The 26,140-nt window shown below is 51.9% G+C and overlaps 1 protein-coding gene across 1 annotated transcript; it reads left to right on the top strand.

The window, feature by feature from the left end:
• The first annotated feature begins 5,353 nt into the window (after window positions 1–5,353).
• On the top strand, window positions 5,354–25,246 carry LOC144729806 (uncharacterized). Its single transcript, XM_078610660.1, has 2 exons — window positions 5,354–6,035; window positions 24,995–25,246. Exons 1-2 carry the CDS (start codon window positions 5,354–5,356, stop codon window positions 25,228–25,230), a joined length of 918 nt encoding a protein of 305 aa, XP_078466786.1. The 3' UTR covers window positions 25,231–25,246.
• The last annotated feature ends 894 nt before the right edge of the window (window positions 25,247–26,140 follow it).

The raw sequence follows: 26,140 nt of genomic DNA, 5'->3' as shown, positions 1-26,140 counted from the left end.
TTTTTTAACACGTATATATATACATCCCATCAGCCGCACTGGCGTTCTGGAAATGCATCTCATGAGCAGCAGCAGCAGCACTGGTTCAACCCGCGCCGGTTTCCACACGCAGTGTCTCATCAGCAGAGTGGAATGTTCGCGCTTGCTTAAAACAGCCTTGCTGGTGAAACTGGCCTCATGTGTCAAGGCAACAACAACAACAGCACAGGGAGCGTGAAGATACAGAGTCGGTCAGCTGTTATGATGAACCCCACTATTAACGTTAAATACATAACGCAATATGAACAAAAATGGAAATTGTATAACGCGCACGAAATGTCACCGACGTGAAAGAGCCGCGTGACCCCCGAGGTACGAAGAGCGCTCTGCAGGCGGACAGAGACATCGCCCACGACGCACGCGGTCTGTCACACGACGACACACGATTTGGATTACTCCAGGGGACGGCCCGGCATGATCGCTACATACACATTTCTGTATGTGTGTGTATATATATATACATACATATGCTGTCCAGTGGCGGATTAAGCTATTGCGGGGCCTTAGCATATGTTATTAAGGGGCCCTAAATAAAATAAAAAACGCTGATATTAAAACACAATTTTTTTAATTGCATAGTAAAGTAATTGTATTTTTTCATTTGCTATACAGCCAGATAATATGACAAATCGCTAACATTAAACACCCAGTCGTTCTTAAAACTCGAAGACGGTACAGTACTATAGTAATAGAGCAAGTGCAGAATCACTGAAGCGGAATTGATCGCTTGAAAGCATTTAGCGCGGGGCCCTTGAAAGTGCGGGGCCCGTAGCTCTTATGTAGCTGCTACTTTTGCTGCTGGAATAATCCGGCACAAGCTGTCTATAGGTTAATCGGCCACAGCAGTGCCAAGAAGTGCACTTGGCTATAGCAGTGGAGGTGGTTTACGTGGAGCGAGTCGGCAGGCGCCAGGGCCACGCTGCTGATACGGCTTGCACGCACGCATCACGCGGCGACGATTTCATTTGTGTCCTTTCACGAACACAAATCGCACAATTGTTCAACGCTCGTCGCTTCGGTGATAGCCTAACTCTTGCGCGTGATGTTACGTGTTGTGTATATTTTATATGCATTGAGTATATTCATATACACACACACACATTGATGTATATATCACACGTGTGGCACGGCCGTTGTGTCGCTGTCGCGGGGACTCTGCTCTGATGTCGTTTCAAGCTGTGCGTGTGCTCGTGCGTCTGTGTGTGCGTGCGTCCATCATGCGTACTCAGCCTCAAATGAGTACCTGGCGCGGTGTGTAGTAGACATCGCCACTAGGGAGACAAAGGCGGTCGGGCGTGGCGCTGGCCACCCACCCCCTCGCGCGCAGTTTCGGCCTTCATAGGTGCTCGCTAACGGCACTTTCCCCAACAGTCTGTTCGAACTATAGGGGGCAGCTTTGTATTTGTGTGTTAGTGCGAGAAAGCACAAACAAAGACAAAGATCCCTCTTCATAGCCTTAACAGACTGTTGGGGCAAGTGCTGTTAGCGAGCACCTATGAAGACCGGCACGGCACACGAAAGGGGGGTGGGTTGGCCAGAACCACGCCCGGCCGCCTTTGTCTCCCCAGTGCCGATGTTTACTACACACCGCACCAGGTACTCATTTGAGGCTGAGTCAACCTAGGGGAGGCCCAGAGCAGGGAATCGAACTCGGGTCCACGGGTTCGTTCAAGTAGTAAACGTGGACACTTATTGAGTTTATACGAACAGTCGTGATTCTACGTCGGTAGTGGCGCATCATGCGGGCAAATAGCACAAACCGAACACATCTGTCAAACACTGCCCTCAAGAGTAAATATATTCATAGGCGACGTTTCGAGGAATGGCCCTTGCAATGTGCACGATGTGTAAAATAACGTCGTGCACGTAATATAATATGAAGGTTTTGCGTTGCTCAACAATCGCGTTGATTCCAGCTCGCCAAGAAATGTATACAGTATATTTTAATAACAGATACGGCAAACTGTGCACTGTAATAATTTGACGAATATTGTAAAAAATATAGACGTAGACGGCCCTTTCTTAATCCAACGCTGGGATAAAAAGGCCTCGCCTGCGCTTTGAGTTCAAGTGAGGGGGGGGGGGGGTGGGGGCGGTTTGACCATACTTCACCTCGAATGTCAGGCCGCCCTATTAATATATGGACGCGTACATCTGACTCTGGCACAAGTTGCGTATTACGATGATCGAAATGAAGATGCAGATGACTCCCATTCGGATATTCCACAAGGCCGTTCTCGTGTTGGTGACAAGGTTTGTTTTGAAGTCGGGCTGTTTGCACAAACACATTATTTACTGTACTCGTTTTTGCTCTGGCTCTATACAGTCGTAACATCCACTAGTAATACGCATTTCTCAGGCCCGACACTTCACAGAACATTTATCACATACATCATATATATTTGAATTGTGTTTTTTTTCCAGGCATGGACCACTGACATTTATCAAATGGAATCCATACATTTATCGTACAAATATGCATACACTTATGTATTTCATGCCCATAGTTGCATTGGCATTTTTACTCTATAACACAAAGTTGTATCGTATGGAACAAGACTTGCGATGCACACAGGATATTGAAAAACGAGGATGCACTGAATTCATTGTGCATTCTCTTAACTGGAGTAAATTATGGAGCCACGTGACGCAGTGGTTCCATCATTTTCATGCATGGAAAAGTCACACAAAAACCCGCCTCTATTTGTCTTGTCAGATAATTGGTAATTAGATCACGACGTTTCGATCGCAACTCAAGCAACCGTCATCAGGTGAGACAAACACAGCAGGAGAACTGCAGAGGACAGGAGATCGACGTGACTTTACTACGTGACTTTACTACGTGACTTTACTACGTGACTTTACTACGTGACTTTACCGAAAGCACCACAGAGTATGGATTCCTGCAGTCACGAAAACTTCAAATCAACATTATTTACTGTGAACACCAAACGCGTAGAAGCCGCCACGGAATCCGTTCCTTCGAGTGAATATGTAGCATCACCATCAGCATTATCATCAGCAGCCATTAGTTCAATCCACTTCCGGATGAAAGTCATCTTCCACCGAGAATTCGCTGCTCGCCTCTCGTGATCACGATGCATGGAGGTAATAAAACAAAAATGTGGAAAATAATTTCCATCACAAGGCCATGCCTATAATGATTTCGCACTCAGAGGAAGTGCGCGTGTGTGTGTCTGTGTGTGTCTGTGTGTGTGCGGTAGTGTAGCGGTTAGCGCACTGCGCTACGAAACCGTCGACCCGGGTTTGATTCCCGCTCACGGCCAACACCCAGTGACGATTTTCTGAACCGGTCATGGGCCTCCCCTAGGTCGACTTAGCCTCAAATGAGTACCTGGTACGATGTGTGAGCATTGCTCGCTAACAGCACTTGCCCCAACAGTCTGTTACAGGCTATACGGGGCATCTTATTTTGTGTACAAGATAAGCAACCTCAGTAGTCGAAATCAAATCTGTCAGTTCACGAGAGACCAACAACACACACTCGTCATCATCATTTGAGAACAATCATTCACGCTGGCAAACCACAAAGTTCCAAAACAACAACAACAACAAATGGAACTGTGGAAAGATCGCACACAGAGGTCGTGTGTGTGTGTGCGTGTTTTGTTGTTGCACATGTCCTCATGGTTGTTTGTTAAGGACGGCGTCAATTCACAATCACTGGCCACACTTTGTGCTATGATGCAATTGCTCACAAACATTAAACAAAATGTAAACGTATTCAGACATCATAATACACCATCAAGGTGTCACGCACCACGCGTGACCATGCTGGAGAATGACCGATCAGACTGTGATGGGCAGCCACCGGCCCCGTCATGATTTCGTGATGAGCGCGGGTTGACTACGTAGGGTGCGAAAGAAGTTCAACGTAAAAAAAAACCCACGGAAATACTGGGCGCGCCACGGAGATGCTGACTACTGCATTGACCTGCAGATGTGTTCGGCGGAAATGCCACCTCAGATATATTTGTATAAATGTATCAGAATATTTCTGAATACTGGAGGAATCCGATGAGCTATGAAGCTCTCTTTTCACAAATGGCCATATATATATAGCTACGCAGATAACACGAATTGCTTTCATTGGAAAGTATAACTTTTACACATGGTGCTTTGACAAATACTGCATTAGAAAGCAAACAAAAAAGGCCAATATGTGTTTATTATAAAGTAGCACCCCCAAGGCAAATAACACGATGCACCTTCGATGATGACCACTCGACCCTGGCGTGACAACGGTGGCCTCCAACAAATCCACGCGCTCGCAATAATCAGGATGCGATTGTACAACAACAACAAGCAGCACACACACAAACACTTACACGCAAACACACAAACACACACGTGAAGCGAGCTTGAATTGCACTCGGCCTTTCGGGATGGAGTGGGAAAGTGGGGGAGGTTGTATCATGCATTGCATACCAAACACAACATCGCTCCGATTTCCTCTCCCTCACTATCTCTCGCTCCCCTCTCCATCTCTCTCACCCCCTCCATCTCTCTAGCCCCCCCCCCCTCTCTCTTGTCTCACCCCCCCCCCCTCTCTCTTGTCTCACCCCCCCCCCTCTCTCGTCTCTCACCCCCCTCTCTCTCTCGTCTCTCACTCCCTCTCTCTCTGTCACCCCCCTTCTCACCCCCCTCTCTCTCACCCCCCCCTCTCACCCCCCTCTCTCTCACCCCCCACTCTCACCCCCCTCTCTCTCACCTCCCCCCCCCCCTCTCTCACCCCCTCTCACCCCCCCCCCCCCTCTCTCACCCCCCCTCTCACCCCCCCCTCTCGTGTCTCACCACGACGAAGACCAAAAAATCCTCTCCGCCGTTCATCCGCCACGTGACGGCGGCCCGGCCAATGCAGGCACGAGACCAATAAAGCGTCCGTCAATGTCAATGTCAGGCCGCTTTATTGGCACATTCCGACACTGCAACCACCACCCCCCCGCACCACCCCACACCCCCCAACGCCTGCCTCTCCCTTTTGCTGCTGCTGATGATGCTGCTGCTGCTGCTCCCTTCCTCCTCGTCTCAGCAGCCAGCGTCCGGCAAAGCCAAGCTCGCACAGACAGCCAGCCAAGCCAACCCAAGCCCGTCCAGCTAGCCACATAACCATGACCTTCACCACATAGCCCCCCTCCCCTGCACAGACACACACATCCCCACGTGCCCCCCATCCACCCCTCCCCCCTCGCTCCCGCCCCCCCCCTCCTCCACCCCCCCCTCCCCCCCCGGGTTCACATGTGCAGATCCCGCGCTCAAATAAACACCGCACGGCACACGGAGGCGCAGAAACATGGAGGCGCTCGGCACCGCGTCGTTCCCGGGCAGTGGCCAATACCGCAACTGGGTGAGCCACTCGCCCCTCTCCTACTCCATCGCGGCCGCCGCTGCCGCAGCAGCAGCGGCGGCCGCTGCCGCGCAGCAAGCGCCGCCTCCGGGCTCCTTCTCGGAACGCTCCTCGGCGGGACACCACCAACAACACCAACAACAACACAACGACCACGACCACGGCGGCGGCTGCTGCTCCCCGGAGCCGGACAAGGCTCTGGGCTGTGGCCACGGAGGTGCAAGCCACCACCACCACCACGGTGGAGGGGGTGGTGGTGGTGGTGGAGGCCAACTCCTGCGGCCAGGCCACCCGCACGCGCCGCTCCACGCGTCCAACCCCGTGCACGGCAGGGCCGCCGAGTCGCCCGTGGCGGCCGGAGGGGTCGGTTCGTCGTCCGCCGCGGACGACGTGTTCTGGGCGAAAGATTACGGCTTCTACCACCAGTACCACCAGGGGTACGCGGGCGGGTACCACCACCACCAGCAGCAGCAGCACCAGCACCAGCCCGTGTCGCCCTACCTGGACGTGTCCGGCAGGGCCGACGCCGCGTTCCTGCACGCTGCTCACGACCCCCATCAGGCGTGGGCACCTCAGCCCGGCGCGTTGTGGTCCCCGCAGCACGCAGGTAACCGTGGGTGGGTGGTGGGTGGGGGACTTGGGGAGGGGTGGTGTGGGGGCTTGTGGGTGGGGGGGGTGGAGGGGGGGGGCAGTGTGATGGTTCAGGGTAGTAGGGAGCTCGCTCCCCCTGCCACTCATCCACCACCACCAACATCACCACGCGTGCACTCTGAGTAGTCCCCCATTGCATCTGCATGGAGTCTATGGGGGTTTTCTTTTGCTCTCTTACCCGCAAGTTTCCTATAACCCCGCTCGATTCGTATAAACACGTATTCGCTTTTTAAACTATTACAATTTTAGTTACTTTGACTTTTGTTGCTGGGCGTTTTAAGTGGCGGCGGGGGCTGTCGCAACACTCCGTAATGCTGCCAATTATTAGTTTTTTTGTTTAACAAAAATAACATGAAACTAAATTTATAACCACGAGGCTGACGACGGGCGAACGTGACATCAGAGTCGAGAGCGATATTCTGTGGCAGGCCGGCGACTAATTGTAGACGCTAAGACGAGGCCGAGGCGGAGAGTCTGAAAGCCGAATTTGCACCATGAACGTGTGGACAATTAATTGAGCTGACCAAGCCGCATTTAGTGAGAGAGAGAGCGAGGGAGTTATTCGCCGAATCACGGAGCTTTGAGTTAAACTTGTCTACAACAGGATAAGTAACATTGACCTCCGGATGCATTCACTCGTGGGTGTGTTTGTTGTTGTTAAATCTTCGAAACCTTTATTACGCGTAATAATCCTACGTCGAATAGTCAATGCGTACAGCATTCACGTTTCAATGATTGACAAATTAAACTCGAATTTATAACGATGTTTCGTCCAAGTCAAATGTGTGTGTGTATATTTCATTTGAAATTTCTACGTTGTGAGTGTCTCGTAAAGTGTTTGTGTGTATATATATAGCGCGTTAACAGAATACGCTTCGTTAACAACGAATGATTAACTCCAATTTAGCCCCGTAAATATTTTCATGATATATCCTTAAACTAGTATTTTGTTATTGTTGCAATTATGCAATTTTAAGTCAAAATCTCACTAATAATATTGCGCAAATAATCCTCCACACTGAATTCATAAAACACCTGAGTTACAAAAAATCCCACAACACATATCCTGGACCTGTTCGTATTATAGAGGCAGCATAAGTGAGTGTGGGTTCGAATAAACGTGGGGGGGGGGGGGATCAGTAGTGTAGTGGTTAGCGCACTACTGTACGAACCCGGCGACCCGAGTTCAATTCCAATTCCCGCTCACGACCAATAGCAATGGAGAATACAAGCAGCGGTACTGGGGCTCGCCAACGACGCTTGCCCCAACAGTCTGTCCAAGGCTATACAGGGGGATCTTTGTATTTGTATATATATATGTACGTGTGAAAATTACATCTTCCTACAAACTTGGCTCAGCCGAATGACCAAAGTGCACGAGTATGCTTCCGAGTGAACGTTAAAGACCCTTTTGTGTAAGAGTCGCGAACTGCAGAGGCCCTAATTTGCGTGTTCATTCATTTAAGAGGTCACTGCTGTCCACGACATTTGATGAACTCCGAAACAAAATTACTATTTGGCAATTTTTAATACGTATAAAAAAAAGAGATTCACAATTTTTATTCAGCTGGATATTTTATATAGGCGTTTCCGCTGTAATAACATCGCTTTCCAAGTAATTCGAAGCGCTCTATTGCGCAATGTTTCCACTCGTGAAGTAGTGTATCACTCGCATTGTTTGAGTTATAATGTTAGCATTTTTAACAATATGGTGTATATTTGAACAAACAGAAAACGCATTAGCACTGTAACCCATAACACCAAGTGCAGATGTTAATACATGACGAACGATTTAAACAGTGACTAGTGTTGTATACATTGCGTGAGTAGTGTGGGTATACCATGGTAAGTCCTGTTCGCGAGCATCCTATGAATGTCGGCACGGCACACGATGGCGTCGGTAGCCAACACCAAGCCCGGCCGCCTTTGTCTCCCTATTGGCGATGTTTACACACCGCATCGGGTACTCGTTTGAGGCTGAGTCGACCTAGGGGAGGCCCAGGACCGGTTCACATAACCGTCACTGTTGTTGGCCGTGAACGGGAATCGAACTCGGCTGGCCGGGTTCTTAGCGCAGTGCGCTAACCGCTCCCCCACCGCTCCCCACACACCCACATCGGTCCATGCACTGCGTTACGAACCCGCCGGCCCAATTTCGATTCCTGCTCGCGGCCAAGAACGGTGGCGAGCATCTGAACCGGTTCTGGGCCTCCTCTGGGTCGACTCAGCCTCAAATGAGTACCTGGTGCGGTGTGTAAACATCGCCACTGGGGGAGACAAAGGCGGCCGGGCGTGGTGCTGGCTGCTCCTCGCGAGGACCACTTGCCCCAACATTCTGTTCAGGCTATAGGCGGGAGCGGGATCTTTGTCTTTGTGATTATGTACACATATACTGCATATAAAACGTTAAGATTGCATTGTAGCCTGTAGAGTATATATATATAATTTGGATATTATTTGGGTCTTTCGGTGAAGGCACGTAGATAGGTTGAGTTTTTTGTTATTTTATTTTCTTTGAACCTATCTACGTGATTTTACCAAAAGACCCAAAGCATATGCATTCCTGCCGTCGCCAAAGCTTCAGGTCAAGATTATAATTTGGATGTTCACCAACACGTCAACGGTCTACACGCGCTCAAGCAAAAAACAAACAAGATAAATACGATGTCTAAAAAACAAGTTATGAACGCGTTCTTTCAAAATATTATTAGACCCCCCCCCCCCCTCTCAAATATGTGTAATTAACTGCACATTTCACATCGCATGTCCGGAAAAGGAGAGCGAGAGAAAGATATTGTGCCAAGCATTGCCGTCCCGTAGGCCTGGGCGCGTGGCTCTGGGTGTTTAAGACAGCCTTGACGAGTAAACATCTCTCTCTGTCTCTGTGTCTCTCTCTGCGTCTCTCTATGTGTGTCTCTGTGTCTCTCTCTGCGTCTCTCTCTCTGTGTCTCTCTCTCTCTCTGCGTCTCTCTCTGTGTGTCTCTCTGTGTGTCTCTCTGTGTCTCTGTCACTCTCTCTCTGTGTCTCTCCCTGTGTCTCGCTCTCTGTCTCTGTGTCTCTCGCTGTGTCTCGGTGTCTCTCTCTGTTTCTCTCTCTGTGTCTCTCACTGTGTGTCTCTCTGTGTCTCTCTCTGCGTCTCTCTCTGCGTCTCTCTCTGTGTGTCTCTCTCTGTGTCTCTCTCTGTGTCTCTCTCCGTCTCGTGATGGTCTCTCGGGGTAGCCCAGAGACGAACGTTGGGGCGCCTGTATCCTCTGCAACGCCAGAGACGAACACCCCCCCCCCCCGTGTCGTCTCAACAGACTGTTGGGGCAAGTGTCCCTGAGCGAGCGGCGCGATCGATACGCGCCGGGGTTGGTGGGCTGGTCAACTCCCCACCACGCCCGCGGGGAAGGCTTTGCCTCCTCCCCTCCGTGGAAGTGAAGTTAAGGCTGAGTCGACCTAGGCGAGGCCCTGTCTTGAGACCCAAGCGTCATCGCAGTGATTGACGTGACCGCCGCCAGGATGTTGGTTGCAAGCGGGAATTTGAGAGAGAGAGAAGAAATCTCGGAGCGCGAGTCGGCTCGGTCCTTGACATTGACTGTGGCCTTGTACCCCGTTTGTTCTCAGTAGTTACACAATCGACACGAACATGTATGATGTCGATACACACGTGGCTTCGGTAAAGTAAGTTGTACTTACGGGGCCGTGCTTCATTTGTGTTTTCGATTTTTTAACTTCTATAAAAAAAAAATTGATCTGGCTGGGTCACGTACCCCAGCTTAAGCAGAAGAATACGAGCCACTGCCCTACACTACCGCTCCCCAATACCAAGACCCCCTGACGAAGCCTTCTATCCAAATGCCGAAGCCTCCACCAAAAGCCACGCGTTTGTTATTTACATTCAACACAAACGACGCTCATGATTATTACGAGTTATATATTTATTTTTATTTAATAAATCAATTTCCGCTTCTCATTGGGACTCCAACGGCGGAATGGGGGAAGGCTCCTTTAGTAGCACGGTGGGCGTTAGTTCACGAGGGTTCGTCCAAGCGAGCCAGACTCGAGCCGAACCGACACCGCGGGTCATCAAACCGCGTGCATCCCAGAGTCTACATTCGTCCCTGGGCCGTTCCCCGCGCTCCTCGAAGGACGCGCGGATCAATCGGGGTTCGTCAGGCGCAGACGTGGACATGCAAATGAATATAAATACAAATACACACATCTCTCTATATTTGTCAGCGTCTTTATTCTGTTGGTGCAAGTGCTGTTAGCGAGTGGCAATTCAAGGCGGGTACGGCTCACGAAGCGGTTGGGTTTCAAGTTCCACGCCCGGCCGCCTTTGTCTTCCCCCCCCCCCAAGTGGTGATGTTTACACATCGCGCCAGGTACTCATTTGAGGCTGAGTCGATCTAGACGAGGCCCGGGACCGCGTCATATAATCGGCACTGGTGTTTTGGGCCCGTGGGCTGGAATCGAACTCGGGTCACTGGGTTCGTGGCGATGTGCGCTAACCACTGCACGGCCGCTTCCCACAATACAAAAGACAAACATTGTGTGAAGATCCCCCGTATAGCCTTTACAGACTGATAGGGGCAAGTGCTGTTAGCGAGCACCTATTAAGGCCGGCACGGCACACGAGGGGGGGGGGGATGGACGGCCAGCACCGCCCCCGGCCGCCTTTGTCTCCCTATCAGTGCTGATGTTTACACATCGCGCCAGGTACCCATTTGAGGCTGAGTCGACCTAGGGAAGGCCCGGAACTGCGTCACATTATAATCGGCACCGTGTGTCTGTGGGTCCGGAGCGCGGCACGCTGACCGCATCCCCACGACACAAAGACCCCCCACGCCCACTGCACGGCTTTGGCCGCGCTTTAGGTCGACTCGGACTAAAATCTAAAGAGCTGGGGGGGCCTCTGTTCATGTCGCGGACGCGTCGGCGCGCGTGGGAGAGTTTCCCCGTCGGAGTCGAGCCCGCGGCGTGCGTCCGAACTCACATTCGAACGCACGCGGCCAACGCGGTTGACGTGACCTGTGTGTGCACGCGCCTACCACGTGGAGTCAGCGCGCGTGCACATCGCGCACACGCCGCGCGAGGTGCACGCGCGTCCCGCCTACCCTGTGGCCACGCGCCTCCAACCGGGAAGAGGCGACGCGTGGCGCCTGCTTCTGGTAGCGGTGTTGGGCCGCGCAAGTCGAGAGGGTGGTGGTTGTGGTTGTGGTAGTGTGGTGGTGGTGGTGTAGAGAGGGTGGTTGTGGTGGTGGTGTAGAGAGGGTGGTTGTGGTTGTGTGGTGGTGGTGGTGGTGTTGAGAGGGTGGTGATTGTGGTTGTGGTTGTAGTGGTGTGGTGGTGGTGTAGAGAGGGTGGTTGTGGTTGTGTGGTGGTGGTGTAGAGAGGGTGGTGGTTGCCGTGGTGGTGTAGATAGGTTGGTGATGGTGTAGAGAGAGGAGTGGTGGTGTAGAGAGGGTGGTTGTGGTTGTCGTGGTGTAGAGAAGTTGGTGGTGGTTGTGGTGGTGGTGTAGAGATGGTGGTGGTTGCCGTGGTGGTGTAGAGAGGGTGGTGATCGTGTAGAGAGGGTAGTGGTGGTGTAGAGAGGGTGGTAGTGGTGGTGGTGTAGAGAGGGTGGTGGTTGTGTGTTGGTGGTGGTGTAGAGACTGTGGTTGTGGTGGTGGTGTAGAGAGGGTGGTGGTTGCCGTGGTGGTGTAGAGAGGGTGGTAGTGGTGGTGGTGAAGAGGCCGTAATTAACATATATTTTGGGGGGGGGACACATCTCCCCCCAATATTCAAATATGCTCAATGTCCCCCCTGTAAAGAATATAAAAGTAATCATAATTGCTATGCTATGTAAATTAAAATAACAATTTTCTAAACCTTGGCTACAAAATCTGGACTTGTCATCGTATAAATCAATGCATAGATTTATATGTATATGATTATGGTTGTACTTTATTAATCCCTAATCTCAAACATTACTTACAATGAAACAAGAACTGGTAAAAAAGTAAAAACAGAGCAATGTAATACAATACACTATTAGACATTATTGTAAAAAATAAATAAAAAATCCATCACATATGTTAGTGAATTTAGAAATATTTTTAGGCAGGAAATGGCAGGAAGTGAGTTTTCAAATTTAGATTTTTTTTCTGGGTTGGGACCCCCAGACCCCCTTGAAGATTTGGTGCCCCCCAATGTTGACTCCATGGTTACGGCCTTGGGGTGGTAGTAGTGGTGTAGAGAGGGTGGTAGTGGTGGTGTAGAGTGGTGGTGGTGTAGTGAGGGTGATGGTTGTGTTGGTATAGAGTGGGAGATGGTTGCGGTGGTGGTGTCGAGAGTTTGATAGTTGTGGTGGTATAGTGAGGGTGGTGGTTGTGGTGCAGAGAGTTTGGTGGATGTGGTGGTGTAGAGAGGGCGAAGGTTGTGGTGTAGAGAGGGTGGTGGTGTAGAGAGGGTGGTGGTTGTGGTGGTGTAGTGAGGGTGTTGGTTGTGGTGGTGTAGTGAGGGTGGTGGTTGTGGTGGTGTAGTGAGGGTGGTGGTTGTGGTGGTGTAGTGAGAGTGGTGGTTGTGGTGGTGTAGAGAGGGTGGTGGTTGTGGTGGTGTAGTGAGGGTGGTGATTGTGGTGGTGTAGTAAGGGTGGTGGTTGTGGTGGTGTAGTGAGGGTGATGGTTGTGGTGATGTAGTGAGGGTGGTGGTTGTGGTGGTGTAGTGAGGGTTGTGGTTGTGGTGGTGTAGTGAGGTTGGTGGTTGTGGTGGTTTAGAGAGGGTGATGGTTGTGGTGGTGTAGTGAGGGTGGTGGTTGTGGTGGTGTAGTGAGGGTGGTGGTTGTGGTTGTGTAGGGAGGGTGATGGTTGTGGTGGTGTAGTGATGGTGATGGTTGTGGTGATATAGTGAGGGTGGTGGTTGTGGTGGTGTAGAGCGGGTGATGTTTGTGGTGGTGTAGAGAGGGTGATGGTGGTGGTGGTGTAGAGAGGGTGATGGTTGTGGTGGTGTAGTGAGGGTGATGGTTGTGATGGTGTAAAGAGGGTGATGGTTGTGGTGTTGTAGAGAGGGTGATGGTTGTGGTGGTGTAGTGAGGGTGGTGGTTGTGGTGGTGTATTGAGAGTGGTGGTTGTGGTGGTGTAGTGAGGGTGGTGGTGTAGTGAGGGTGGTGGTTGTGGTGTAGTGAGCGTGGTGGTTGTGGTGGTGTAGAGAGGGTGGTGGTTGTGGTGGTGTAGTGAGGGTGGTGGTTGTGGTGGTGGTGTAGAGAGGGTTGTAGTTGTGGTGGTTTAGTGAGGGTGGTGGTTGTGGTGGTGTAGAGAGGGTGGTGGTTGTGGTGGTGTAGTGATGGTGATGGTTGTGGTGGTGTAGTGATGGTGATGGTTGTGGTGGTGTAGTGAGGGTGGTGGTTGTGGTGATGTAGTAAGGGTGGTGGTTGTGGTGGTGTAGAGCGGGTGGTGGTGGTTGTGGTGGTGTAGAGATGGTGGTGGTTGTGGTGGTGTAGAGAGGGTGGTGGTTGTGGTGGTGTTGTGAGAGTGGTGGTTGTGGTGGTGTAGAGAGGGTGGTGGTTGTGGTGGTGTTGCGAGGGTGATGGCTGTGGTGGTGTAGAGAAGGTGGTGGTTATGGTGGTGTAGAGATGTTCGGTGGTTGTGGTGGTGTAGTGAGGGTGGTGGGTGTGGTGTAGTGAGGGTGATGGTTGTGGTAGTGTAGAGAGGGTGGTGGTTGTGGTGGTGTAGATAGGGTGGTGGTTGTGGTGGTGTAGAGAGGGTGTTGGTTGTGGTGGTGTAGTGAGGGTGGTGGTTGTGGTGGTGTAGTGAGGGTGGTGGTTGTGGTGGTGTAGTGAGGGTGGTGGTTGTGGTGGTGTAGTGAGGGTGGTGGTTGTGGTGGTGTAGTGAGGTTGGTGGTTGTGGTGGTGTAGAGAGGATAGTGGTGATTGTGGTGGTGTAGTGATGGTGATGGTTGTGGTGGTGTAGTGAGGGTGGTGGTTGTGGTGGTGTAGAGAGGGTGGTGGTTGTGGTGGTGTCGTGAGGGTGGTGGTTGTGGTGGTGTAGTGAGGATGGTGGTTGTGGTTGTGTAGAAAGGGTGATGGTTGTGGTGGTGTAAAGAGGGTGATGGTTGTGGTGGTGTAGTGAGGGTGATGGTTGTGGTGGTGTTGTGAGGGTGGTGGTTGTGGTGGTGTAGTGAGAGTGGTGGTTGTGGTGGTGTAGTGAGGGTGGTGGTGTAGTGAGGGTGGTAGTTGTGGTGTAGTGAGCGTGGTGGTTGTGGTGATGTAGAAAGGGTGGTGGTTGTAGTGGTGTAGTGAGGGTGGTGGTTGTGGTGGTGGTGTAGAGAGGGTTGTAGTTGTGGTGGTGTAGTGAGGGTGGTGGTTGTGCTGGTGTAGAGAGGGTGGTGGTTGTGGTGGTGTAGTGATGGTGATGGTTGTGGTGGTGTAGTGATGGTGATGGTTGTGGTGGTGGTGTAGTGAGGGTGGTGGTTGTGGTGGTGTAGTGAGGGTGGTGGTTGTGGTGGTGTAGAGCGGGTGATGGTTGTGGTGGTGTAGAGAGGGTGATGGTTGTGGTGGTGTAGTGAGGGTGGTGGTTGTGGTGGTGTAGTAAGGGTGGTGGTTGTGGTGGTGTAGTGAGGGTGGTGGTTGTGGTGGTGCAGAGAGGGTGGTAGTTGTGGTGGTGAAAAGAGGGTGGTGGTTGTGGTGGTGTAGAGAAGGTGGTGGTTGTGGTGGTGTAGTGAAGGTGGTGGTTGTGGTGGTGTAGTGAGGGTGGTGGTTGAGGTGGTGTAGTGATGGTGATGGTTGTGGTGGTGTAGAGAGGATATTGGTTGTGGTGGTGTAGAGAGGGTGATGGTTGTGGTGGTGTAGAGAGGATGGTGGTGATTGTGGTGGTGTAGTGAGAGTGGTGGTTGTGGTGGTGTAGTGAGGGTGGTGGTGTAGTGAGGGTGGTAGTTGTGGTGTAGTGAGCGTGGTGGTTGTGGTGATGTAGAAAGGGTGGTGGTTGTAGTGGTGTAGTGAGGGTGGTGGTTGTGGTGGTGGTGTAGAGAGGGTTGTAGTTGTGGTGGTGTAGTGAGGGTGGTGGTTGTGCTGGTGTAGAGAGGGTGGTGGTTGTGGTGGTGTAGTGATGGTGATGGTTGTGGTGGTGTAGTGATGGTGATGGTTGTGGTGGTGGTGTAGTGAGGGTGGTGGTTGTGGTGGTGTAGTGAGGGTGGTGGTTGTGGTGGTGTAGAGCGGGTGATGGTTGTGGTGGTGTAGAGAGGGTGATGGTTGTGGTGGTGTAGTGAGGGTGGTGGTTGTGGTGGTGTAGTAAGGGTGGTGGTTGTGGTGGTGTAGTGAGGGTGGTGGTTGTGGTGGTGCAGAGAGGGTGGTAGTTGTGGTGGTGAAAAGAGGGTGGTGGTTGTGGTGGTGTAGTGAGGGTGGTGCTTGTGAGGGTGTAGTGAGGGTGGTGGTTGTGGTGGTGTAGAGAAGGTGGTGGTTGTGGTGGTGTAGTGAAGGTGGTGGTTGTGGTGGTGTAGTGAGGGTGGTGGTTGAGGTGGTGTAGTGATGGTGATGGTTGTGGTGGTGTAGAGAGGATATTGGTTGTGGTGGTGTAGAGAGGGTGATGGTTGTGGTGGTGTAGAGAGGATGGTGGTGATTGTGGTGGTGTAGTGAGGGTGGTGGTTGTGGTGGTGTAGTGAGGGTGATGGTTGTGGTGATGTAGAGAGGGTGGTGGTGGTTGTGGTGGTGTAGAGATGGTGGTGGTTGTGGTGGTGTAGAGAGGATGGTGGTGATTGTGGTGGTGTAGTGAGGGTTGTGGTTGTGGTGGTGTAGTGAGGGTGATGGTTGTGGTGATGTAGAGAGGGTGGTGGTGGTTGTGGTGGTGTAGAGATGGTGGTGGTTGTGTTGGTGTAGAGAGGGTGGTGGTTGTGGTGGTGTAGTGAAGGTGGTGGTTGTGGTGGTGTAGTGAGGGTGGTGGTTGAGGTGGTGTAGTGATGGTGATGGTTGTGGTGGTGTAGAGAGGATATTGGTTGTGGTGGTGTAGAGAGGGTGATGGTTGTGGTGGTGTAGAGAGGATGGTGGTGATTGTGGTGGTGTAGTGAGGGTGGTGGTTGTGGTGGTGTAGTGAGGGTGATGGTTGTGGTGATGTAGAGAGGGTGGTGGTGGTTGTGGTGGTGTAGAGATGGTGGTGGTTGTGGTGGTGTAGAGAGGGTGGTGGTTGTGGTGGTGTAGAGAAGGTGGTGGTTATGGTGGTGTAGAGATGTTCGGTGGTTGTGGTGGTGTAGTGAGGGTGGTGGGTGTGGTGTAGTGAGGGTGATGGTTGTGGTAGTGTAGAGAGGGTGGTGGTCGTGGTGGTGTAGAGAGGGTGGTGGTTGTGGTGGTGTATAGAGGGTGGTGGTTGTGGTGGTGTAGTGAGGGTGGTGGTTGTGATGGTGTAGTGAGGTTGGTGGTTGTGGTGGTGTAGAGAGGGTGATGGTTGTGGTGGTGTAGAAAGGGTGATGGTTGTGGTGGTGTAGAGAGGGTGTTGGTTGTGGTGGTGTAGTGAGGGTGGTGGTTGTGGTGGTGTAGTGAGGGTGGTGGTTGTGGTGGTGTAGTGAGGGTGGTGGTTGTCGTGGTGTAGTGAGGGTGATGGTTGTGGTGGTGGTTGTGGTGGTGTATAGAGGGTGGTGGGGTGGTGGTTGTGGTGGTGTATAGAGGGTGGTGGTTGTGGTGGTGTAGTGAGGGTGGTGGTTGCGGTGGTGTAGTGAGGTGATGGTTGTGGTGGTGTAGAGAGCGTGATGGTTGTGGTGGTGTAGAGAGGATGGTGGTGATTGTGGTGGTGTAGTGAGGGTTGTGGTTGTGGTGGTGTAGTGAAGGTGGTGGTTGTGGTGATGTAGAAAGGGTGGTGGTTGTGGTGATGTAGTGAGGGTGGTGGTTGTGGTGGTGTAGTGAGGGTGGTGGTTTTGGTGGTGTAGAGATGTTCGGTGGTTGTGGTGGTGTAGAGAGGGTGGTGGATGTGTTGGTTTAGAGAGGGTGGTGGTGTAGTGAGGGTGGTGGTTGTGGTGGTGTAGTGAGGGTAGTGGTTGTGATGGTGTAGTGAGGGTGGTGGTTGTGGTGGTGTAGAGAAGGTGGTGGTTGTGGTGGTGTAGTGAAGGTGGTGGTTGTGGTGGTGTAGTGAGGGTGGTGGTTGAGGTGGTGTAGTGATGGTGATGGTTGTGGTGGTGTAGAGAGGATATTGGTTGTGGTGGTGTAGAGAGGGTGATGGTTGTGGTGGTGTAGAGAGGATGGTGGTGATTGTGGTGGTGTAGTGAGGGTGGTGGTTGTGGTGGTGTAGTGAGGGTGATGGTTGTGGTGATGTAGAGAGGGTGGTGCTGGTTGTGGTGGTGTAGAGATGGTGGTGGTTGTGGTGGTGTAGAGAGGATGGTGGTGATTGTGGTGGTGTAGTGAGGGTGGTGGTTGTGGTGGTGTAGTGAGGGTGATGGTTGTGGTGATGTAGAGAGGGTGGTGGTGGTTGTGGTGGTGTAGAGATGGTGGTGGTTGTGTTGGTGTAGAGAGGGTGGTGGTTGTGGTGGTGTAGTGAAGGTGGTGGTTGTGGTGGTGTAGTGAGGGTGGTGGTTGAGGTGGTGTAGTGATGGTGATGGTTGTGGTGGTGTAGAGAGGATATTGGTTGTGGTGGTGTAGAGAGGGTGATGGTTGTGGTGGTGTAGAGAGGATGGTGGTGATTGTGGTGGTGTAGTGAGGGTGGTGGTTGTGGTGGTGTAGTGAGGGTGATGGTTGTGGTGATGTAGAGAGGGTGGTGGTGGTTGTGGTGGTGTAGAGATGGTGGTGGTTGTGGTGGTGTAGAGAGGGTGGTGGTTGTGGTGGTGTAGAGAAGGTGGTGGTTATGGTGGTGTAGAGATGTTCGGTGGTTGTGGTGGTGTAGTGAGGGTGGTGGGTGTGGTGTAGTGAGGGTGATGGTTGTGGTAATGTAGAGAGGGTGGTGGTCGTGGTGGTGTAGAGAGGGTGGTGGTTGTGGTGGTGTATAGAGGGTGGTGGTTGTGGTGGTGTAGTGAGGGTGGTGGTTGTGATGGTGTAGTGAGGTTGGTGGTTGTGGTGGTGTAGAGAGGGTGATGGTTGTGGTGGTGTAGAAAGGGTGATGGTTGTGGTGGTGTAGAGAGGGTGTTGGTTGTGGTGGTGTAGTGAGGGTGGTGGTTGTGGTGGTGTAGTGAGGGTGGTGGTTGTGGTGGTGTAGTGAGGGTGGTGGTTGTCGTGGTGTAGTGAGGGTGATGGTTGTGGTGGTGGTTGTGGTGGTGTATAGAGGGTGGTGGGGTGGTGGTTGTGGTGGTGTATAGAGGGTGGTGGTTGTGGTGGTGTAGTGAGGGTGGTGGTTGCGGTGGTGTAGTGAGGTGATGGTTGTGGTGGTGTAGAGAGCGTGATGGTTGTGGTGGTGTAGAGAGGATGGTGGTGATTGTGGTGGTGTAGTGAGGGTTGTGGTTGTGGTGGTGTAGTGAAGGTGGTGGTTGTGGTGATGTAGAAAGGGTGGTGGTTGTGGTGATGTAGTGAGGGTGGTGGTTGTGGTGGTGTAGTGAGGGTGGTGGTTTTGGTGGTGTAGAGATGTTCGGTGGTTGTGGTGGTGTAGAGAGGGTGGTGGATGTGTTGGTTTAGAGAGGGTGGTGGTGTAGTGAGGGTGGTGGTTGTGGTGGTGTAGTGAGGGTAGTGGTTGTGATGGTGTAGTGAGGTTGGTGGTTGTGGTGGTGTAGAGAGGGTGATGGTTGTGGTGGTGTCGAGATGATAGTGGTGATTGTGGTGGTGTAGTGATGGTGATGGTTGTGGTGGTGTCGTGAGGGTGGTGGTTGTGGTGGTGTAGAGAGGGTGGTGGTTGTGGTGGTGTGGAGAGGGTGGTGGTTGTGGTGGTATAGTGAGGGTGGTGGTTGTGGTGTAGTGAGGGTGGTGGTTGTGGTGGTGTAGTGAGGGTGGTGGTTTTGGTATTGTAGTGAGGGTGGTGGTTGTGGTGGTGTAGTGAGGGTGGTGGTTGTGGTGTAGTGAGGGTGGTGGTTGTGGTGGTGTAGTGAGGGTGGTGGTTGTGGTGGTGTAGTGAGGGTGGTGGTTGTGGTGATGTAGTAAGGGTGGTGGTTGTGGTGGTGTAGAGATGGTTGGTGCTTGTGGTGGTGTAGAGATGTTCGGTGGTTGTGATGGTTGTGGTGGTATAGAGATGGTTCGTGGTTGTGGTGGTGTAGAGATGGTTGGTTCCTATGGTGGTTGTGGTGGTAGTGGTGGCGTAGAGAGGGTTTGTGGTTGTGGTGGTGTAGAGAGGGTGGTGTTTGTGGTGGTGGTCAAGGCCTATGATACCATCAGTAGGCCTGGGCTCTAAATTATTATTCGTGCTTTCGGAGTCCCTGATCATCTGCTCACGATCATTAAGGACCTTCATGATGGTGAGCCGGCCCGGGTAAAACTACATCGCCGGGAGTCAGAGCCATTCCCTGTACACCTTGGCGTGCGACAGGGATTCTAGATTTGAAGGTTTCGTGACTGCAAGGAATCATATTCTTAGGTTTTTTCGGTAAAGTCACGTAGGTAAAACATCAAAATTAATGAAAATAAAATAAAATAAAACAAAAATCACGACGTTTCGGAGGCAACACAAGTCTCCGTCATCAGGTGGGACCGTCACAGCCGAATTAGCTGCATCAAGTGAGGCAATGATTCAAGATGTAATCCCTTATAAGCAAGTTGAAGGGGGAGGAGAGGGGGGGGGGAGCTCATCAGAATGTGGTAGCCAATGAATGGAACGTATCGGGAGGGATGGGGGCGGGGCTCAAAGACAGCACGGAGTGCTAAGTACAACGCATCGGGAGGGGGGGGGGGCGGGGCCAAAAAAATGGACGACGGCTTGTACGCGGTTGCTGCTGCACACGCCAACACAATGGACAGAGAGGGGGAGGGGAGGTCTGATACACATGATAGACAAAAGAACGAAAATGCCCATCTTTATACCAATGCTGGCTGAACAATGAAGAGAGTACTGTTAAAAATAACTGGAGAATGTGCGACAGGGATGTCCTTTGGCTCCACATTATTTAACATCTATTTTGACCACGTAGTTCGTGAAGCCTTCAATAGCTGCACCGGAGGAATTTCCATTTGGTACAGATACAATGGGAGACTGATCGATGCCCGGGTGCGGTCAAGAGATGGCTCCCTATTGCTAAACCACGTTATGTATGCTGATGATCTGGTAATTGCTGCTCACTCCGAGGAGGAGTTAGAGGCGCTGCTGCTGAACCTGGAGCTTGCCACCAAGAGGTGAGGCCATACCATCAGCCTCACCAAAACTAAGCACCTGCCTGGTTATTTTATACCATCGGACACTCCACCCCCACAACGCCCAATTGGTGATAGGGCAGTTGTGGATAGAGTGGAGATTTTCCCATACCTGGGTAGTGTGCTTATGACCGGCTCCGGTTTAAGAGCAGAGGTCTCACTCCGAATCAGTCGATCAGCATTATCTTTTCATCGGTTGCGTAACGCTGTGTGGAAGCTACCTGGTCAATCTCTCCGCACGAAGCTTCAGGTCTTCTCTGCCACGGTCATTCCCTCCCTTCTCTACGCTTGCGAAACGTGGACCCCCCTAATGGAACATCTTCGCCGGTTAGAAACATTTAGGCTAGCCTGCCTACGATCCATCCTGGGTTTAACCAGGCTGGATTGTGTGAGTAGCTCACAAATCCTGAGCTTCTCCGGCAGGCAAGGCTGCTTTGGCTGGGTCATGTAGCCCGAATGCCCAGCCACCGCATGCCTAAACAGCTTTTGTTCGGCTGGATAGAGGGGGCTAAACGGGCGCGGCACGGGTTGGAGAAGAGATGGAGTGATGTGGTACAGGAGGATGTGGAGCTGAGTGGACTTGCCGATGACTGGTACCAGCGGTCTCAAGATCGGCCTCTGTGGAGGAGGCTCGTTAAGGACGCTACTGGGCAGTTGGAGGCAGTCGCCCTCCAACAACAACGGAGGGCGGAGTAGCGACGCTCACAACAACGAGCGGGGCGCCGGGTGGCTAAAGCACAGCAAGTTGGCACAGTAGGGGGCACAGGTGGTGCATCAGCCAGTCATCTTAGTCATCTCAGTCAGTCGACCCGTGACACCTGGGTCTGCCCCGTGCCCTCTTGCCAGCGGGCGTTCGACACTTCACGTGGCCTCAAGGTGCACATAGCCTGGCACAAGCGTCGTGGTGACGTCACCGCCACTTAGTGGCGAATGGCGGTTGTTCTTTTAGAGAGGGTTGGTGGTTGTGGTGGTGGTGGATTGTTCCTGCAGTCGTCTTGGACAGAAGCAACCCGGACATAGAACGATCGGCACCCTGATAGGACACTTTGTCGACTCGCCGCTGGATGCCACGCCTGCCGCACACGTGACGCAGGTCGTGAGCGTAGTTGGACCATTCTCCACCACGTGACGTCCGGCCTAGTCGCTATCATCGTGGTGCCCGAGGTTCGCGTGTTACCTGGGCGAGCCAAGTTTGTGCCCCCCTCCACCACCCCAACTTTACCCCCCAGCGCCTCTACGTCGCACACCCCCCACTGAAACCACATTTATAAACGCACAGAAGTGCACGCAAATCATAGCCCTGCCGACAACTGTGTTCGATCCACAAAATCAATATCTAATTCTATATTTAATCCACGAATGCAAAGCCGCATTGAGCCTCGTGACTTGTGTTTTTTTCAAGATAGTCCTGCATGAGGATGTTTAGCCGATATATTTATTTTCACAATATGACCTTGGTGGCACTATAAAAATACATATATATAGGCTACTGCTGCAGCAATAGTGGCAATGGATACGAATTGAAGGCATTTTCCCTCTCCCAATCGTGACGGATTAAGGAGGCAGTGAGCCGTGTGGTTCCTCTTTCCCATGGCGAGGTAATTCCCCTGTTAGACTATCGGTCCTCTGGCCCACACAGAGATCTATACGTTCAAATTAATGAGGCGCCGCAGTGGAGAGATGTGAACTCCCTCGCCTGGTATGCAGGGTTCGTGAGATCGAGCCAAACCCTGATTGCTGTCGATTTGGAGTTTGCGTGTCTCTCTCTCTCTTCCCGTGGTCGCGTGGATTGTTTTTTTCGAAGGGCTCTCCGGTGTTTCACTCCACGTTTAGAAACACACGTTTTGAGTATCTGGCTGCTATAAATGTCCATAGGATAAGCCGACTTCGTTGAGCTATCATTTGTGGTCAGGTCGATTGTGATAAAACAGCTATGTAGCTCAGTGGGCCTTACCTAGTAAAATACAAACTAGCTTCATTGTTTCATTTGGCGTGTAACTTCTGTGGAATACCAGGGGTAGAACAATCGTAATGATAGCTCAAATATTATAATCATGATGATGATAACTTGATTGAGTCTCAATGTTCCTGCATCGGATGGCCCTACACTGGGATACTTGGCCACATTCTTTAAATATATATTTTATATCGTTTCTTTGCTTTGTATTTACAAAAAAAAACGCTTTGCTAGGATAAAATTAATAAAAATCGTCCACGACTCGTGACTCGCGCTTTCGAGGGGATGAACGCTCAAAACTCCGCACAGACGGGCTCACGTAACCCACTTGCTGTACTGTGAATGTCTAATCGCATCAACATGAACCCACCAACCCGAAACACCACACCCGCCCGATCTGATCACATAGCTCGTAATGATAATGAATAATTCGCGTGCTTGCGGAGAATGTAATTCACGAAATAAATACACGGATACTCCTTAACACACATTCCTCGTTTCACACCAAAAGAGAAAATATATATATTTATAATAATAGGGTTTTTCCCCTTTTTTTCTGGCAACAAAACTGAAACCTTTTTACAAGGAATCATGTTTGCATTAATCACAATACTTGTGGTCAAAATGCAAACAAAAAACACACTCTGATAACATATGCATTGTCCTTGAAACTTATTGGTCCATACCTGAGACGACTTTCTTTTGAGCCTCGTTTCAATTGGTGTTAGACCAGAGGACGCCAAAAGGCGTACAGCTCAAAGACAACGCACTAGCAAAGTAATGAGGACTCGGAGTGAGCATATACATCATTAGACCTCTTCTTGGTTCTTTTGGTAAAGTCACGTAGAAGGGAAGTAATAAAATAATAAAAATAAAACATTATTATTTTATTACTTCCCTTCTACGTGACTTTACCGAAAGAACCAAGAAGATGAATCCCGGCAGTCACGAAAGCTTTAAATCGAAAAAAATCATTAGACCTCCTTTGACAGTACCAAAATATAATAAAAGGTTTATATATATATGTATATTTCTTACACAACCCACCAGCGGCATGGCCTTCTGGGAGGGCCTACTCTCAGCAGCAGCAGCGATTCCAAGGCCGTCAAACTCCGGACCGGTTTTGACGCGCAGTATCTCGTCAGCAGGGCTGTCTGTCTTGGCTCGAATCAGTTTCAAGTTTTTCAAGTTTCATTTATTAGGTATAGCCCTGTGAGCCATGCGGCCCTTAAGTCGGGTACAACCGCAACAAACAAAATATGAACACAGAACATCCCAAAGCGACGACGCGCAACAGAAACATCCTGGAATAAATCATCAAATATTCCAAAAAGAACGTGTTAAAACGCTGTGTGCAAAAATGACAATGTGGTGCAAGCCAACAACAACAACAACAACCATGAGACAATTTAGATTAACCATATGATTGGGAATCACCAAAATGAAGCTATAAAAACAATGTCACAACAGTAATCATAGGAACTGTGATTTAAATTGAACAATACACGATATACATAACACGTACGTTGCGTTGGACGGGCGCACGCGATGCCACTCGTGTTTTCTCTCTCTCTCTGTCCCAAAATCGCTCGCGTGGACGCGGCTAACGTCGCCGCGACGTCAAAGTGGAAAACCAGCGTCGTCCGCACTTTTGTAGCGCGTGCCACGGCCGTCTGGAGGAGGCTCCGTTATTTTGTTGTCATTTGATGCGCATCTATTTGTATCACTCGAAGACCAATTTGTCTTTTTGTAAAAAAAACATACTGCGCTACGGCGTGTGTGTGCGTGTGCGTGCACGTGTGTGTGCGTGTGTGTGTGTGTGCGTGTGTGTGCGCGTGTGTGTGCGTGTGCGTGCACGTGTGTGTGCGTGTGTGTGTGTGTGCGTGTGTGTGCGTGCGTGTGTACGTGTGTGTGCGTGTGTGCGTGCGTGTGTGCGTGTGTGTGCGCGTGTGTGTGTGTTTGTGTGTGCGCGCTGCGCTACGAACCCGCTGACTCGAGTTCGATTCCCGATCACGGCCAACACCAGTGACGATTATCTGAATCGGTCCTGGGCCTCCCCTAGGTCGACTCATCCTCAAAAAAGTACCCGGTGCGGTGTGTAAACATCGCCACTAGGGAGACAAAGGCGGTCGAGCGTGGTGCTGGCCGCACAGCCCCTCGTGTGCCGTGCCGGCCTTCATAGGTGCTACTCGCTAACAGCACTTGCCCAACAGTTCGTTACAGGCTATACGGGGGATCTTTGTCTTCATGTGTGTGTGTTTGTCAGGGGAGCGGCATTGTAGTAGTGAGCACGCTGCCCTCCGAACCCGGTGACTCGAGTTGAAATATTTGAGCCGCTCCTGGGCCCTCCCCTAAGTCGACTCAGTCTCAAATGAGCACCTGGTGCGATGTGTACACGTGGCCACGGGGGAGACAAAGGCGGCCGGGCGTGGTGCTGGCCTCCCATGCCCCTGATGTGTCGCGCCGGCATTCATAGGGGCTCACCACTTGCCCGCACAGCCCGTTGACGCTATAGGGGGGACATTTATCTTCGTGTGTCGCCGAACAGCACTTGCTAGACGAGGCTATCTTTGCGTGTCGGCCTAACAGCACTTTCCCCCAACGCTCTGCGCAGGCTATAGGGAGGCTCTTTGTCGTTGTGTGTCGGTGTGTGGGGATTACGCACGGGGGACGCTCGATCCGACAGCGGCGGCGGCTGCTGCTGCTGCTGCGGCTGCTGCTGCGGCTGCTGCTGCGGGAGTCGGAGGATGCGGCGGAGGAGTCGCAGGCGCCGCGGGAGTCGGAGGATGCGGAGACGCCCCGGGGGGGCAGCGGCGTGTGCGCAAGAAGCGCGTCCCCTACACCAAGGGGCAGCTGAAGGAGCTCGAGGCGCACTACGCCGCCTGCCGCTTCGTGAGCAAGGAGACGCGGCGGCTCATCTCGAGCGAGACGAGCCTCTCGGAGCGCCAGATCACCATCTGGTTCCAGAACCGCAGGGTCAAGGACAAGAAGTTGCGCGCCAAGCAGCGAGATTGACCATCGGAGGGGAGACCTTGCGACGTTCGAGCCACGGCGCGCGCCATGTGCGTGCGCGTGAGAGTTGTCCTCTTGCCCCAACAGTCTGTTGAAGGCTATACGGTTGGGGGGTGGGGGTCTTTGTCTTTGTATGTGTGAGCTGCGCGTGATGGGGAGCGGTATTGAGAGTTGTTGGGACGACCTGCGGCTGCACTACGAACCCGGCGCGAACCGAGTTCAATGTCACGCTCACGGTCGCCAACCAACGCCAGCGGCGGTCGTATTGAGCCGGTCCTGGGCTTCCCTGAGGTCAACTCAGCTTCAAATGAGTGCCCGTGTGCGATGTGTAAAAAACCCACCCCAGCGTATGCCGTCTGGGCATTCATAGGTGCTCGCTAACAGCACTTGCCCCAACAGTCTGTTAAAGGCTATACGGGGGTATGTGTGTGTGTGTGTGTGGGGGCATGTGTGCGTGAGTGTGTGTGGGCATGTGTGCGTGTGTGTGTGTGGGCATGTGTGCGTGTGTGTGGGGTGGCGGTGTGGAGAGCGGTGGTGCAGTGGTTGGCGCTCTGAAACTACAAACCCGGTGGACAGAGTTCGATTCCCGCTCACGGCCAACACCCAGTGACGATTATCTGAATCGGTCCTTGGGCGCTCCCCTGGGTCGACTCAGCCTCAAATGAGCACCTCGTGCGATGTGTAAATGTCGTCACTTGGGAGACAAAGGCGGCCGGGCGTGGTGCTGGCCACCCCCACCTCCTCGCGTGCCGTTCCGGCCTTCATAGGTGCTCGCTAACAGCACTTGCCCCAACAGTCTGTTAAAGTCTACACGGGGGCATCTTTGTCTTTTGTGTGTGTGTGCGAATGGATCTGAACGTGGCCGTGTACCTACGTAAACCCGTATAAGCATACGCATTTTATATTTATGTAT

The sequence above is a fragment of the Lampetra planeri genome, chromosome 1 (assembly GCF_965212315.1).
Source record: "Lampetra planeri chromosome 1, kcLamPlan1.2.h2, whole genome shotgun sequence".
Lineage (NCBI taxonomy): Eukaryota > Metazoa > Chordata > Hyperoartia > Petromyzontiformes > Petromyzontidae > Lampetra > Lampetra planeri.
The sequence above is the reverse complement of the archived record's forward strand: the minus strand, read 5'-3'. Positions and strand labels throughout refer to the sequence as shown.